Source organism: Musa acuminata, chromosome BXJ2-4 (assembly GCF_036884655.1).
Source record: "Musa acuminata AAA Group cultivar baxijiao chromosome BXJ2-4, Cavendish_Baxijiao_AAA, whole genome shotgun sequence".
NCBI classification, from domain to species: Eukaryota; Viridiplantae; Streptophyta; class Magnoliopsida; order Zingiberales; family Musaceae; genus Musa; species Musa acuminata.
The window spans coordinates 46,625,759-46,641,011 of NC_088341.1; the positions used below are offsets into that span (position 1 = coordinate 46,625,759).

General features: G+C 37.4%; 1 protein-coding gene across 3 annotated transcripts in view; it reads right to left on the reverse strand.

Annotated features, from left to right (window-relative positions):
- Positions 1-15,253, reverse strand: part of LOC103975072 (phospholipid-transporting ATPase 2-like) — a 43,670-nt gene that overhangs the window by 18,281 nt on the left and 10,136 nt on the right. For all 3 annotated transcript variants that reach the window (XM_065106937.1, XM_065106936.1, XM_065106938.1), the window contains 13 exons: positions 11,355-11,447; positions 11,092-11,266; positions 9,873-10,039; positions 9,407-9,511; positions 8,961-9,058; positions 8,739-8,881; positions 7,630-7,726; positions 7,433-7,542; positions 6,981-7,145; positions 6,002-6,156; positions 5,846-5,926; positions 5,590-5,710; positions 4,820-4,926 (listed from right to left, as the gene is read on the reverse strand). In XM_065106937.1, coding sequence (XP_064963009.1) covers positions 4,820-4,926; positions 5,590-5,710; positions 5,846-5,926; positions 6,002-6,156; positions 6,981-7,145; positions 7,433-7,542; positions 7,630-7,726; positions 8,739-8,881; positions 8,961-9,058; positions 9,407-9,511; positions 9,873-10,039; positions 11,092-11,266; positions 11,355-11,447 — 1,617 coding nt within the window. The remainder of the gene's footprint in view (positions 1-4,819; positions 4,927-5,589; positions 5,711-5,845; positions 5,927-6,001; positions 6,157-6,980; positions 7,146-7,432; positions 7,543-7,629; positions 7,727-8,738; positions 8,882-8,960; positions 9,059-9,406; positions 9,512-9,872; positions 10,040-11,091; positions 11,267-11,354; positions 11,448-15,253) is intronic.

Consider the following 15,253-nt stretch of genomic DNA (forward strand, 5'->3'; position numbering starts at 1 on the left):
TCAGTGCCATGGAGTATTGAAACTTTCTCCTCGGCATGAGAATGATACGTTCGTAAGAAGTTGAAGTGTGCAGCAAGTTCAACATGTCGCTAGGCCTTGAGGGGTGCAACGAGGGTTGTATTGGCAAAGAGTCGCAATCTAGCAAAATGCGTTTGTGAGGGCAGAACAATGCATAGTTTGTTCAGCAAGGTGGAGTAACTTGGGTGGAACTTGGTGAAGTGCCTAAGCCGATAAAGGGAGTTGACGTAGAAGACGGAACATAGAGCAGAAGCACGAAGCTTTCCTTGGACATAGATCAAGGACATGAACTCTTATAAAGGCAAGAGTGAGATCATGTCATTTCATGGGTCCCTCATTTTGATGGCGTGGACTCAACCTGCACGGTGCCAAAGTCGAAGGGAGCTTTGAGGCACATGCACTTTATCTTGAAAAAAAAAGGCAATTGATAGAGGAACTAAGATAACGCAACTTGCGGAGGCGAAGTTGGGGTCAGAAGACCTTTGCATGGGACAAGAGGACGCAAAGGCGGGTACTATTGAAGAAAATGTCATAATCTTTCATTTGAGTTGCTGTGAAGGAAGAGATGCGCAACGGAGATTGTGGTGGGGGGTAGAGGCCCAGGATTCAAACAATAGCGACCAACTTTAGCGAAGTCGGTGGACTTTGGGAGAGACTAGGCGATGGACTATCCTAGAGCTGTGCTTCATTTGGGTATATGACCTAAAAGTGAATAGACTAAGGCCAATTGCCAAGAGAGCAAACACAATTGGAGATGGCAGAGGCTCTACGATGTGCTGGTAGAGGGGCCATATAGAGAGATCGCAGTCCAAGTTCATCCCACAACGATTATAATACAATGGAGAGTCGTCAGGAGGTGACATAGTGTAGCGGATCACACTGGAACAATTCGAGGCAATACGACACACACGGGAGAAGTCCCGCAAGGGACTTGATCATGCAGAAGTATGATCAGGAGATATTGGGAGCTCTACTTCGGTGAACAACACGACAGCAAGAAGAGTTTTGGATTTAAGGATTGAATGTCATGGTACCACATGGGCGGGTTATCCGTGCGTGCATCAAATTTTGCATCGGATGAAAGCCTTGGTCATTATTATATGGGGACTATATACCACCGAGAGAGAATTTCGAGTGCAAGTACCAGTGAGTCCCATGGGGAGGACTTAATCATATAGAGGTATAATCGGAGTAGTTGGAGAGTTGGATTGCTCAAAAGCTCATATTCACTTAAGAGAGCCCGACAAGTTAAAGGACAAAACCGACTAAGCGAACGTTACTACCAAGGAAGCTAAGGAGAACAAAATCGACAGGAGCCTTGTAACTTGATGGCGAAGGCCATACATGGGAGTTGCAGTATGTTTTTCCATTAACCAAGGGAAAGTGTTCGGAGAACACAGAGGTGTTGAAGCAAGTGGTCAAAAAGGGTGAGGAAGCGACAAGTCCAGAGGGACTCAGTTACCCAAAATAACCAAGCATCGATTAGAATAAAAGTGGACTTTAAGGAGTGCTGCATAGGCAAATCTATCAATCACGAAGAAAGGGACATAGATACTAGGTGACGGATAGTAGGGCCATGGGAATGGTAGTGTTGAATCTCATATTTTGATGATGAAACTAATTGATTGTGTTTAGATGTTTAACTGTATTTTGAGTGATGCAGGTCTACTCGATCAGGATTAGACAGTTGACGCGGGAGGAATTGACGTTGCGCCGGAGGAGATCACGTCAGGATATTGGACGACAGAAGGCTTCGGATGTCGGGCATCGGGCCAAGGAGAGAGGAATTGCACCAAGGATATCGGGGTTGTGAAGGTCAACCACCGATTGGGGTTGATTAGGGTTAGGATTAGGTGTTAATCCTATAACCCAAGTAGGGGCCAATTGGGCCCGAGTTTGGACTGGTTTGGGCCAAGTTTGGAGCCCAACCAGTGAGCTGTAATAGTGTAGGCGATGGCACCGCCCAGAACCCGAGATCTGAGCGGTGGCACCGCCCAGCACCCGAGAGGTCCGGCGGTGGCACCGCCACCGACAAGCGGTGGCACCGCCAGCCTCGGAAACCCAAGAGAATTCAAATTTTGGAGCCCAAATTTGAATCCTCTTGGGGCCTATAAATACCCCTCTATTCTCAACTGAGATCACAACCTTTTGCAAAGCAATAGTTTGAGATAAGAGCCTTAGAAAAGTCTTAGCAAGTCTTGTTTTTCAAATTGCTTGAACGTTCACCTCCTCTCATCTTGTTGAAAAGAATTGTAAGAGTGTGAACCACTTGTAAAGGTTGTAAGAGGGGTATTAGTCCTTCCCCTACAAAGAGATTTGCTAGTGGAAATTGGGAGCCTCTTCGAAGAAGGCTTCGCAAGTGGATGTAGGTCATTTTGACCGAACCACTTTAAAACTACTGTGTTCTCTGGTTTGCATCCTAATCTTGCCATTTACATACTGCAAACTTCTTTACTTAGTCACTACGCTTCCATAGGCTTCTAAGTTATCAAGCTTCCAAATCGGTTTTCATCGATATTGCTTTTTATCGTACGAAAGTTTTTAAACCAACGTTATTTTACCGCTGCACTAATTCACTCCCCCCTCTTAGTGCCGCTCCGATCCTAATAGGTAGCACCATGGTATTGCAAAGGAGGGACTTCTGTGGAGTCATCGATCTCTTGCTCTCATGGAGGGAGAGCGTTTGGTCGTGAAAAGGGCCAAGGAGGTAGAGAATGTCGAGGCAAACTCCAAGTATCAAGACAAGGCTGAAGGACAGAGGCCAAAGAACTATGTAAGACCAGTGTCAACGGGCTTCACATCAAAATAGCCAAAAATAGAGGACTTAAGGTTGATGTATGAGTGCTTGACCAAGGAACGAAATAGGCAGTACACGGTGTTGTAACTTTTCTACTCAGAAGAGTAGGCAACAGAGATGATAGAGAAGATGGTACAATCCTAGAGGCGACAAAAACTATTGGAGATTTACTCTAAGTCGGGACAAAACTTTGCTCTTTTCCGGCAAAACTTCTTGCATTCCAAAAACTCGATGACAATAAAAACACAAATCGCGATAGCTAACTCAACGCAAGGAGTGCAAACACCTCGAGTGCTTCAGAAGTGTGAACAAAGAGCAGACGAAGGCTAGTAACTAGCTCGATGCATAGAGTACAACCCTCAAGGAAGCGGACAAAGTCGAGTAACCTTTATTATCCAACTCTTAATAGAATGAGCGAAACTAAGTACCCTAGTTTTCTTATTTATCCAGCATAGGAGCTCTACATAGATTCAAGGACCCTTCTAAGAATCTCAACAGAAGACAACCGTTGTCAAATCCTCACTAATGGTGATCGGTGCTACTGAGAGTAGACTGTATACTTCATTTCCCAATAGAATGTTAATCAAAAATCGAGGTGATGCAAACTTATTTGGAGGCGATAGCTAAGTGGAAAAGGAATCGATGGGCAAATTTTATGGAGGAAAGATCCCAAAACCTTTAAAGTTTATGAGGCGATGTTCATTAAAGCTCCCACAGACATCCACCTAGCTCAAGTGGCATAAAACATTTGAGAGACTAGCACATAACTAGGAAGATCTTCTCCTTCATCTAAAGGATCCCTAGGAACCAAAAGGATCAGCATAACTCAGTCGACCCCACACCAGAGTCAGAATCATTGGCGAGTTGAAACAGTGTAGCAGATCAAAGGTCGACTACTCAACAACAGCGACGAACTACAGTTGGGTGCGAAGAGGCATGTTGCAATTAAAGCACAAGATCAAAGATTTAATAAAGGCGAGGAGATGTATCGTTCACAAAGGCTTCGACGAGAACGTCGAAGGAATAAGTGGGGGAGAATGCCACAGACAAAGCTGTAAACGAGGTGCTTGATGTAATGCTCATATATGTTACATAGCATATAGAGGGTTTGCAATAGGCTTGGCAGCCCAAATTTAGTTCACTTTTATGGTCATTTTAGGCTTGTAAACACAAGTTGTCTACAGTCATCGAACAAAGACAAAACTGCCCAGGAATAGGTCATCAAAGCAATCATTTTTAGGGGTTTTCTAGCTCCGCAGATTGGTGAGGAGTGACAACCAGTATAGCAACCAAGAGCTACTCGGGTGACAAATGGCATGGGCCTCTAGGGCATTGTCTAGGACTGGTTTGTTGCGTTGTTTCACAGTAATGTCATGTGGGCACTAGCATGGAGTTTGATTTGTGACGGACTGTCTTGAACCCTTTGTCGTGCAACCGTTCAGAGCATGCGAAGTCCATGTTTATAATTTGCATTGCCTATAAAGTGTTTGCTGAAATGGCTATTTGTGGATCCTGAGTTGAATGCTTTCTCTAACCCGTCTTTTCTTTTGTAGATCCTTTAAGGACCAATAAGAGGTTTCGGAAAGGCTGACCCTTTACGGACGAACACGCAAGGGTACTGCACGACTTAGGCAAAACCAACTCAGTCCGTGACAATATGGTCCCGACTATTTCAGGCATCTATATAGATGTTGATGCAACATATCTAGCCAAACAAAGAGCAATTGGTCGAAGACGAGAACCACACATCTTAAAGGGGGACCCAGAATTTGCTATAGTGGACCATAATTATGATAGCATAAAGAAAAATCTTTTGATGACTATAGTAGTATATTAATAATTTTAATGATTAATTGTATACAATCTAATTAAATTATTTGTTCTGCTTTTAGCAGCAAAAGACTCTAAAGAAGACACAGTGAAGTTGAAGTATTGTATTAAAATTAATAACTAACGGAATCCAGGGATCACATAGTATACAAGAAAAAGGTCACCAAGAAATACCTTAGGCTCTGAAGAGGTTATCCTCATTGTGAGTAGCACTCTCTCTAAGCTTCTGAGTACTTCATCTTCAGTTTTACCATTGATAAACAGAAGTTGTCCTTTGGGTTCTGAGAAGAGATAAAAAAGTATTTATTAATGAGAATTCAAATCAAAATACAAATAATGTGAAATCTACAACCATCAAACATTCACCAGACATGGAATACTCAAAAGTCAGAACAAGACCTTTAACTTTATCATGATGTAGAAGAGACAAGGTCCATCTAGAAAATAATTAAATCTTCAGGTGATGCAAGTAAAACTACACTAAATCTTCAGGTGATGCAACTAAAACTACAATCCATGCCCAAACTAGTGTGTAGCCAAGGTCAGAGTAGACCTGAAATTGGCCTGGGATCAGTCTAATTAACATACTACAATGGGTAAGTCAATTACTGATCGGTTGTCAACCCTGTCCATATCAGGTCATGGGTCCGAGTTATTTAGGCTAGGACTGCTTAGCTAAGAATAAGTTTGTTGTTTTAATTTATAAGTTTTGACCAACTAGAATCTAAATTGTTGGTATGATGCAACAGCTAGTCTGCTTTAATGTATGAACAACCAAGAGCATATGAAGTTTGGTACCCAAAAAATCATTTTTAAGCTTCATCTGCAAACTGAAAAAGAAAAAAAATACAAAGATACATAAAAAGGGCCGAAGTTAGTCAGGGTAAATAGTTTACTCTCCTTTATTTTCACACATAAACTAGATGAGAAAAAATTATATGTACCTGAAGAAATGAAGTTGCAAAGAAGAGCGATTTGGATGGCTGTATTTTGTTTGTCACCAGTTAACATCCAAAAGTTGATTCCTGCCTGCCTTAGTGTTTCAATAGTTTCTGGTACACCATCCTATCATATTAGAAAAAACATAGTTATCTACAAAGGTTACCAACATACAGGAAAGAATATTTAACATTGGGCACCAAAATAAATACAATCAAAATACAGGTAAGAATATTTCAGGCATGATACAGATTTTTATACCTGAAGCCGGTCTTCAATAGCAGTAACACCAATAATCTCAAGGTCATGCTCTAATATTTGGCAAACCTCAGCCAGCTTCCACTAAACAAAGAGAAAGGCTTAAGTATCAGCTTCTTGAGTTTCCATCTAATGAAAGCTTAACATATTGTAACCTACCTCCCTATCGACTAATGTACTTCTCGCCTGCTTAAATGCATGTGACCATTCATTGTACTCATCATCTTTTAACTCACGCCAGCCCAAGCATAGAGTACGCAAACCCAATTGAGCATATTGCTCCACAGCATCAACAAAGGGTCTTATTTGCTGCCCTGAATAGAGTTAAATTATTGTAATAAACACAAATATAAGGTGTAGTATTATAAAGTAATGCAGTGCTTTTAAAAAGTCTGTTTTCTGAACTATAACTAAAAAGGAATTAAGAAGAGGAATCAAACAACAAGAGATGCCACCCATCAAGTAGCAACGGTGCCTGCACCATATGAAAGGCTTCTTATAAGCCAACATGAGAAGAGCCTCGCATGATGTGTTATTAACAATGGAAAATGTTTTGCATTATCACTGAAAAACATGGAGACCAAAATTGGTATATAGTTCAAGTATTAAAGGTCATCCAGAAAATCCATATGAAAATTTTGAATAAACAGAAAATGAGTGGGAAAAAGTTTATAACTTATACTAGAGGTGATGCTAGAAATATCAATTTTGAACTAAATAGAATTGAGGAGCAAAGATTCAACAATGAATGGTCATGTAGCTCAAGTCCTCCAGGCTACTAGAATTCAGATGCTCTGTTTCTTGAAGTCAGACACTCCAGCTCCTAGAAAAGGTTTGTTGAAAAAGTCCAAATAGTTCTAGAATTCAGATACACTTTTAATGATAGAGTATTTATCCCACATGAGATACACAAAATCCTTCTGAGAATTCAAAACTAGGATTTTACATGTCAAAGCAAATAAACATTCCGCAAAATTATCAATAAGCAATCTGGTGATAACACATGAAATCTTTAACCAGAATCTCAAGCCACATGCCAGTAAATAACATTATACTTCAATAGAAAGTAGGAATGAGATAAAAATTTCATGGTTAGTAGCATTCCATGTATGCCAAACCATGGCCAAAACTGTCTTACCAGCATAGGCACAAGGCAGAATCGCTTCATCAGCGCCTTTGGATAAGAGGAGGATCTTTCCATCTTGACAGTCTTTAACAACCACTGACATTCTTTTACGATCAGAAGTAAACTCCAGAATATCTAGTATCTCATACTGGATTAGTGATCCATTTAAATTTATCTCTGCAAGTACAGCAAATCAACAAAGCAATAGTTACTCAAAACTGCAAGCCCCTTCATTAAATGAACAAAAACTGGGATAGATTACAAAACCAAGATGAATGTAAAACAATTTAACTGGAGAAGCATCTGGTGCATAATATTTGACAAGAAAAGGGGGGCAACTGAAAGTTAGCACATTCAGAAAAACAATCATACACCAGACACATCATCAGTCCAAATATCATTTATATTATCATATCTGCCCTGACATGGTCATGCATAAACCTTTCTAAGTGGGAATACCCTACCAAGACTACTGCCATTTTTGCTGATTAGCACCATATGCAATCGAGCAGCAGCATTAACAAGTGCATCTTCATCTTGTGATTGTGCTTTATATGAGATGGTTCCACTCTTGCTGCACACCAAGACTGAGGTTAAAAACTTTAAGGTATAAAAGATCATCATTCAAGCATCAAAACAATTGAAGCATGGGAAAAACTACCTTCTAATAGGGATAACTGTATTGCAAACTGTCATGATTGTGACAAATCTGATTACATCAGCAACATTATTGGCAACAGCATTCAACAGTTGGACATCTATCTAGAAAGAAACAGAGTGGTCAGATACCATAATCAGTATAATTTTCCATAAAGAAGTGTGATTGAGTGATTTTGAGATGTAAGACATGGAAGATAACCCAACAACCCATAGCTATCTAATTACATTGCATTTGTTACATCTTCAGTTCAACATGAATCAGAAAGGAAGTAATATATAACTTTTAGAGATTCTCCTCATCAAGAAAAAATAAAACATGAAGAAGATATTCTACAATTTCCAGCAATTCTTTGTCAAGCAAGACCTAGTTCCACAAGAATAAAAAAGAAGAAAAATGAAAACCAAGCAATTTCTTTAAGAAGAGAACAATAAAATACAATATTTGCCATTTCTTTCAGTATGCAAACTCTCCTTTATGTAACAGCGCAACAGCCCCTATATCATTCCATGAGAATCTTCATTGAGAATGCAAATGAGAACAATCTGTCATATTCAAGACTTTTAACATTTTATGAAGAATATATGCAACTTTCGAACCTCTTGACTACCTGTGTTCCGACATGAACTTACACGAACAACATCTTGATAGAATCTAACAAATTTCTCTCTCTTCATATGTAGCTTCAGTAAACAGTAATAGAAATTTAGAGCAACTCATCCCTAAGGTTTAGATGACTCCACAAAAGCTATAAAATAGAACATCATCACCTTAAAGTACAAAACTATTCATTTTATAAATGCTCATTGATAGAAGTATTGGAACAATTAAATCAACATCATTTCTAAGAATGATTTTTCTTCCTTTTTCAGCAATTTATTTTTGGGAAGAATTATCTTTTACTTCCAACTAACAAAAAAACATATGTACTAAAAGGATAGAAGTGAAGAACTTATTTTGCTTCAAATGTTTTGCATGTAACAAAATTTTCAAAAGACCATCAATAGTAACTAAATATTGTTTTCTTGTTTCCATATGCTCACAGAACGATAGCAGCAAAAAGATCTACAGCACAAGTTGAACTGAAATTATTCAAGGAATCAGAAAATAACCTTTCAAAGCATCTCCACTTTCATTTCCATAGAAAACACCATTTATACAACATCTTCTGAAGATCATCTTATTCTCTGTTAGCGTCCCAGTTTTGTCAGTCAATATATACTCAACTTGTCCAAGATCTTCACTTATCGCTGTGCTGAAAGAAACAAAAGGTTAGAGTTAAAGGACTCGAAACACCTATATGAAAAAATAGGCATGCAATTTCCTTCACCTACTTAGCTGCATGAGAAGGAGTCCTAGTATCATGATCATACATTTCCTCATCCCAGTCAATGAACTTCGCATATATACCTTTCACTAGGTCCAGAGAAACCTGCCAATCAGAGAAGCCTCCTCTAGTTATGTGATAAAGACAAGGATAATATAAATTTATAAATAATATAGGTATATGAAACCTGTTGCATTCTGTCTAATTTTGAGATGAGCACTTTGCTGCATATATATGGAGATTTCTTGACTAATTATGTTCATTATTATTGTTGTTCAGCACATTAATTTACTAGAGCTGATAAGAAAAAAGCACAAGGGACAAATGGTATCTAAATTCAATCGAGTCAAGAGTTACAAAAACAGATCATATCATTGAAAATGTCACCTATTTCAGAAGGGATATTGACAAAGAACATTGAGATCCAACAATTCATAAATGCATATGGCATACCTTTATAGAAATAGGTATCATGATGGAACACAAAAGTTCAAAACGTAGGGGAATCACCAGAAGTTCATACCATGGACCATCCTCTGGATACTTAACGTACCATTGCTACACCAAACAAGAAAAAATATATAATAAATCACAATGATTAAGTAAAAATAATTCATTGATCTAAATGTAAACAATATGCTGCAACAAATTAAGATTAATTCAGATTCATCTAGAACTAAACAACTATTTCAAACATACGCTGAAATACCTTATGCAAAATACTTTGTAATATTACTAAAAAAAGGCATGCTCTTCAAGCCAACTACATTTTGATGATAAAAATTATGATATTTCACATGAATTTAATTTTACACGTCACCCAACTTCAACCCAAGTTCCAGATGGCATTTGCTTCAACATGTGCCATGGCATGAATTGTGTGAAATTTTGAATAACCTAGTTCATAATAACAAAATACCTTACGAGCTTCAGTGTCCTTCCAAATATTCCCTGCAAAACCCAGGACAATAACAACAACAACTTGGAACAGAAAGATAGCTCCAGTCAGCTTATCTATCATTGCATCCACAGCAGTAAGTTTTGGCTCCGGTACACCCCTACTCATCCCCAACTTAGTTTCATTGCCTGAAAAGATGGTTAACCAAATACTAAGCCATTTCTTATACAAGAGCTGCAATGATGCTAATGTGTGCACTATAAATAGAAAGGTAGATAGCATTCCATACATTCAAAACTATATGCAAATTAGAATCCAACAAAGTTATTCTTATAAGTACCAGCATATGGCTTTGATTCTTTCCCTACATTCTTTTTGAGAATCATAAGCTAAAAAAATGAAAGATGGAAAAATCAAGAAGAAAATTTCATGAATAATATATACAATGGAATTTAATTTTGCCTGCATCAGTACGAGCCTACACCAGTACGTGATTGCTCCATTCCAGCAGTCCAGTACAGCATTAAAGAAAAACAGTTTTATAAACCCTGATGCATTCAGGGCTCACAAAACAAATAGAAAAAAGTAATAGTATGTCAAAGGGCTTCTTGTAGATAACCCTACCTTGTAAAATTATGAGAACAACCCCATCCAAACAAAATTCGCAGAATTTTGTTTACTACAAAATTTGCAAATAATCAATTAGTGTCGGTTGCTGCATGGCACGCTGTCAAAAGAATATTACAATAAAATTACAAAAGAATTTCAGCAGGATTTAATTGTCAAAAGACATATATTCTCCAGCTCCTATTATTTATCTTCATTCACGGTCAACTACAGTCTAATTTGACTGCCACCACCGCCAATCCCTCCCTCCACCATCTCAACTACAATAGCCAACCTTGATCAACATGTCAGCCACCCATACTCCATTTTCCCACTATATATGAGACCATGGAACTATGGAAGTATAAAGAATATTGGAGAAAGTGGAAACAGATAATATCTGGCATTTAAAATTTAAACAAATTGATGAAGACATCAAATATCCATTGAATATTATAAATCTATCAACAACAACAATAGTAGTCATTTCAATTTACTAAGAAATTCACGATGACAGGTTGTAGTTATTGATAACATAGTGGGTGTTCATTATTCTATATAAGGTAGTTGATTACAAATAATTACTTTATAACAGATGATGTAACAAATCAAGTTCCCTAGATTACAAGCTTGCCTGTATAGACTGCAACTCCACAAGCCCATTCTGTATTCCTTAAATAGCAAGACTGCAGAAGTGTGTTACTGATAGTTAGTGGGCACAAGTCATTATCGATAAAGGGAGGAAACAATCGCATATTTCCATCAAATCTTCTGATGTCTTTATCAGGATTCGGGCACTCAATAACACCCTGTTCAATTGTAAGACCAAAACTAAGATAAACAAATAAAGGCTAATAAATATACCAACAAAAATAATCATGAACAGAAGTGAAGTACCTTAATTATATGCAACTGTTCCGATGCTAGCCCAATACAAGCCGATGGAACAACCCGTGTTTTTAGATCAGTCTCACCATCTAAAGCAGAAGTCTTATGGCATAACATGGAAAAACAAGAATGAGGTACCATACTATCATAAAAAATATTACAAAGCCAAGTTCAGATCATCAGAAATAATTTTCAATATATTTCATCTGGATTAAATTAAATCGCATAGAGAAGCATCCTCAGTTTGATATGTACAAGATGGTTTGTATAATACATTGCAAACCTTAACTACATGATTTTGATTGAACAGAGACCTCAACAGATATCTATCAACTAAGTGCCATCCAAGCAAAATAGGAGTGGTTGATTAGAAGTCAAACAGCATGATGAATATCATTCATAAAAGCAGGGAACATTTATAATCCAACATAGCAAGCCACATATCATGATGCAGTTCTTGCAAAAGTCACATCAATCTGGAGTTATGCTGCATCTATTCCTATCTGAAACTGTCATATACACAGACCATTACAAAAGATCCAATAGAGCTACTTTAGCAAGAAAGTGAATACTATGACAAGATTTTTATCTTTGATCCAAACAATCAAATGATCTCCCCATCAGACCAATAGTATGAAAATCCAACCCAATAAACAAGCCAAGACAAGACCAAATTCGGAAAAGAGTTCCTACAACAACAACAACAACACAGACGTAAAAAAATTTCAACTATTATAACACCAACAAATCCATAAAGTCCCAATTATTACAACGACAAAGCCATGATGTCTCGATGATAAGACCCTAAAGTCTTATCGTAGGCTCTAATACCAAATGATAAGACCCTAAAGTCTTATCGTAGGCTCTGATACCAAATGATAAGACCCTAAAGTTTTATCGTCGCTCTGATACCAAATGATAAGACCCTAAAGTCTTATCGTAAAAAAAAGAAGAAGAGAAAGGGGATGATCACTTCGAGGGGGAGGCACATCCCTATTTATAGAGTTCCACCAGAGTCCATCAGGACTTGAACTCTAATAATAAATAAATATTAAATAAACTCTACTTGACTCTAACTGAACCAAACTGATTCAATAAACAACTGGACTAAACAGACTCAATAAACATTATTCAAAAGCTCAGAAAAGGGTTCCTAACAAATCCCAATTATTATAACAACAAAAACATGAAGTTCCGACCATTACAACAACAACAAAGCCATTAACTTCAAACTATTACAACAATAACAAACCCATAGAGTCTCAACTATTACAATAACAACAACACTGTAAAGTTCCAACTATTAAAACAACAATAAAGCCATAAAATCTCAAATACTACAACAATAACAATGTTATAAAGTTTCAACAATTACAACAATAAAGCTATCAAACACAAACAATTGTGACAACACCAACAACAATAAGTTCGCCAGTCCAAGAAATTACAATGACAAAATCGTGAAACACCAACAATTACAACAACAAAGCCATCCGGGACAAACAATTATGACAACGCCAACAGAATAAGCCATGAAGTCTTAAAAACTATAACAACAAAATCATGAAGCCCAACAATTATAGCAACAAAACACTAAAGTCTCAACTATTACAACAAAAACAAAGTTGAGAAGCACCAGCTACAACAACAACAAAGATGTGAAGCACCAACATCCACAACAGCAACAACAATCATAAAACACAAACAACTATAACAACCACAACATCATCAAATCCCAACAACTACTACAACAGAAAAGCTACGAAGTCCAAACAATTACAACACCACAACTGTGAAGCCTCAACACTTTCAACAAAAATAAATTTGTAAAGTCCCAACTATTATAACAACAAAAATCTTAAGTCACAACAAGTACAACTACATAAAGCTGTGAAGTCCCAAGAATGACAACATCAACAAAGTCATGAAGCCCCAACAATTACAATAACAACAAAGCCATAAAACCCCAACAATAACAAAGCCATGAAGCCCCAACAATTACAATAACAAAAAATCCCAACTATTTAAACAACAAATCCACGAAGCATCAAATATTACGACAACAACAAAGTCACAAAGTACTACCTATTACGACAACAACAAAGTCACAAAGTATTAACTATTACAACAACAACAAAGCCTTGAAGTCCCAATTATTACAATAATTGCAACAAAGACATGAAGTCTCAATTATTGCAACAGAAACAAATCCATGAAATACCGACTATTAAAAAAACAACGACAACATCATGAAATTCAAACTATCACAACAATAACAACCAAACAGTAAAATCACAACTATTATAACAACAATAGAGTTGCAAGCTTCCAATTATTACAACAATAAAGGAAAGTTGCAAAGATCCAATTATTATTACAACCAAGCCGTAGAATCTCAAATATTACAACAACAAAGTTTATACAGTTTAAACTAAGGATTGAAATATTGTACCGTACCAAAGTTTCAACATTCTCTCAGTACGATACTGTATACCGAGCGGTATACCGCTCGATTTACCATTTGGTATATATATATATATATATATATATATATAATCTTTTATTTATATGTCTATTTATTTATATATTTATATATATAATTTTTTTTTTTAAATGTGTGACCTCGCCTCTCTTCTCCCCAGGCAAGGCAACGTCGTAGAAAAACGAGAGCACATTACCTTTATATTTATATATATATATACCGTAGCGATCTGCGTACCAGTTTACCGTCGGACCGGTATGTACCGTCCATACCGGGCGGGATCATTCGAAACTATATACCTTGGTTTCAACCAAGGTCCGCCGTACCGTACCGTACCAGCGTTTCGACCCAGGCTCGGTACCGGTACAGTACGGTATACCGCTCGGTACACCCAGGTGTACCGAGCGGTACACTCAGGTGTACCGAGCACTGTAGTACTGTTACAGTGCTACAGTGTACTGCTACAGTTCTCGGTACGGTACAGGACGGTCCGGTATGTACGCGTACCGCTGGCCTGTCGGACCGGTATGTACCGCCCGTACCAGGCGGTACGGTCCGGTACGGCAGACCTTGGTTTCAACAATTACAACAACAACAAAGCCGCAAAGCACCAACAATTAAAAAAACAACAACAATAAAGTTGTGAAGCACAAATAATTACAACAACAAAACCGTGAAGAACAAACAGTTATGACAACAACAAAGCTGTGAATTCAACAACAACAAAATTGTGAAATCCCAACAATTATAACAATAAAGCTGTGAATTCCAAGTAACTACAACAACAAAATTGTGAAGCACCAACAATTACAACAATAATAAAGGCATCGTCCCAAGTATCACAACAACAACACCATGAAGTCCTGACTCCTGACTATTACAACAATAACAAGGTCATGAAGTCCAAACTATTACAACAACAAGAAAACTATGAAGTCCCATATGTTACAACAACATCGCAAAATCTCAACTATTACAACAACAAAAAAAGCCATAAAATCTCAACTATTACAACATGACAAATTCATGAAGTCCCAACTATTACAACGACAATTAAAAAGTAATAGAATACCAACAATTAAAACAACAACAAAATCATAAATTCCCAATTATTACAACAACAACAACAAGAAAACCATAAAGTTGGCAATAACAATAATAGCCCCAATTATTTCAACAACAAAAAGTCGCAAAGTTGCAACTATCAGAATAACAAAGTTGTAAACAGCCCCAGCAATTATAACAACAATAAAGTCATGAGGTCGCAACTATTACATCAACAACCACAAAGCCGTGAAGTCTCAATTATTGCAACAATTGCAATAAAGTCATGAAGTCCCGAATATTACAACAACAAAGCCATGAAGTTCGAACTATTACAACAAGAAAATCATGAAGTATCAACTATTACAACAACACAATCATC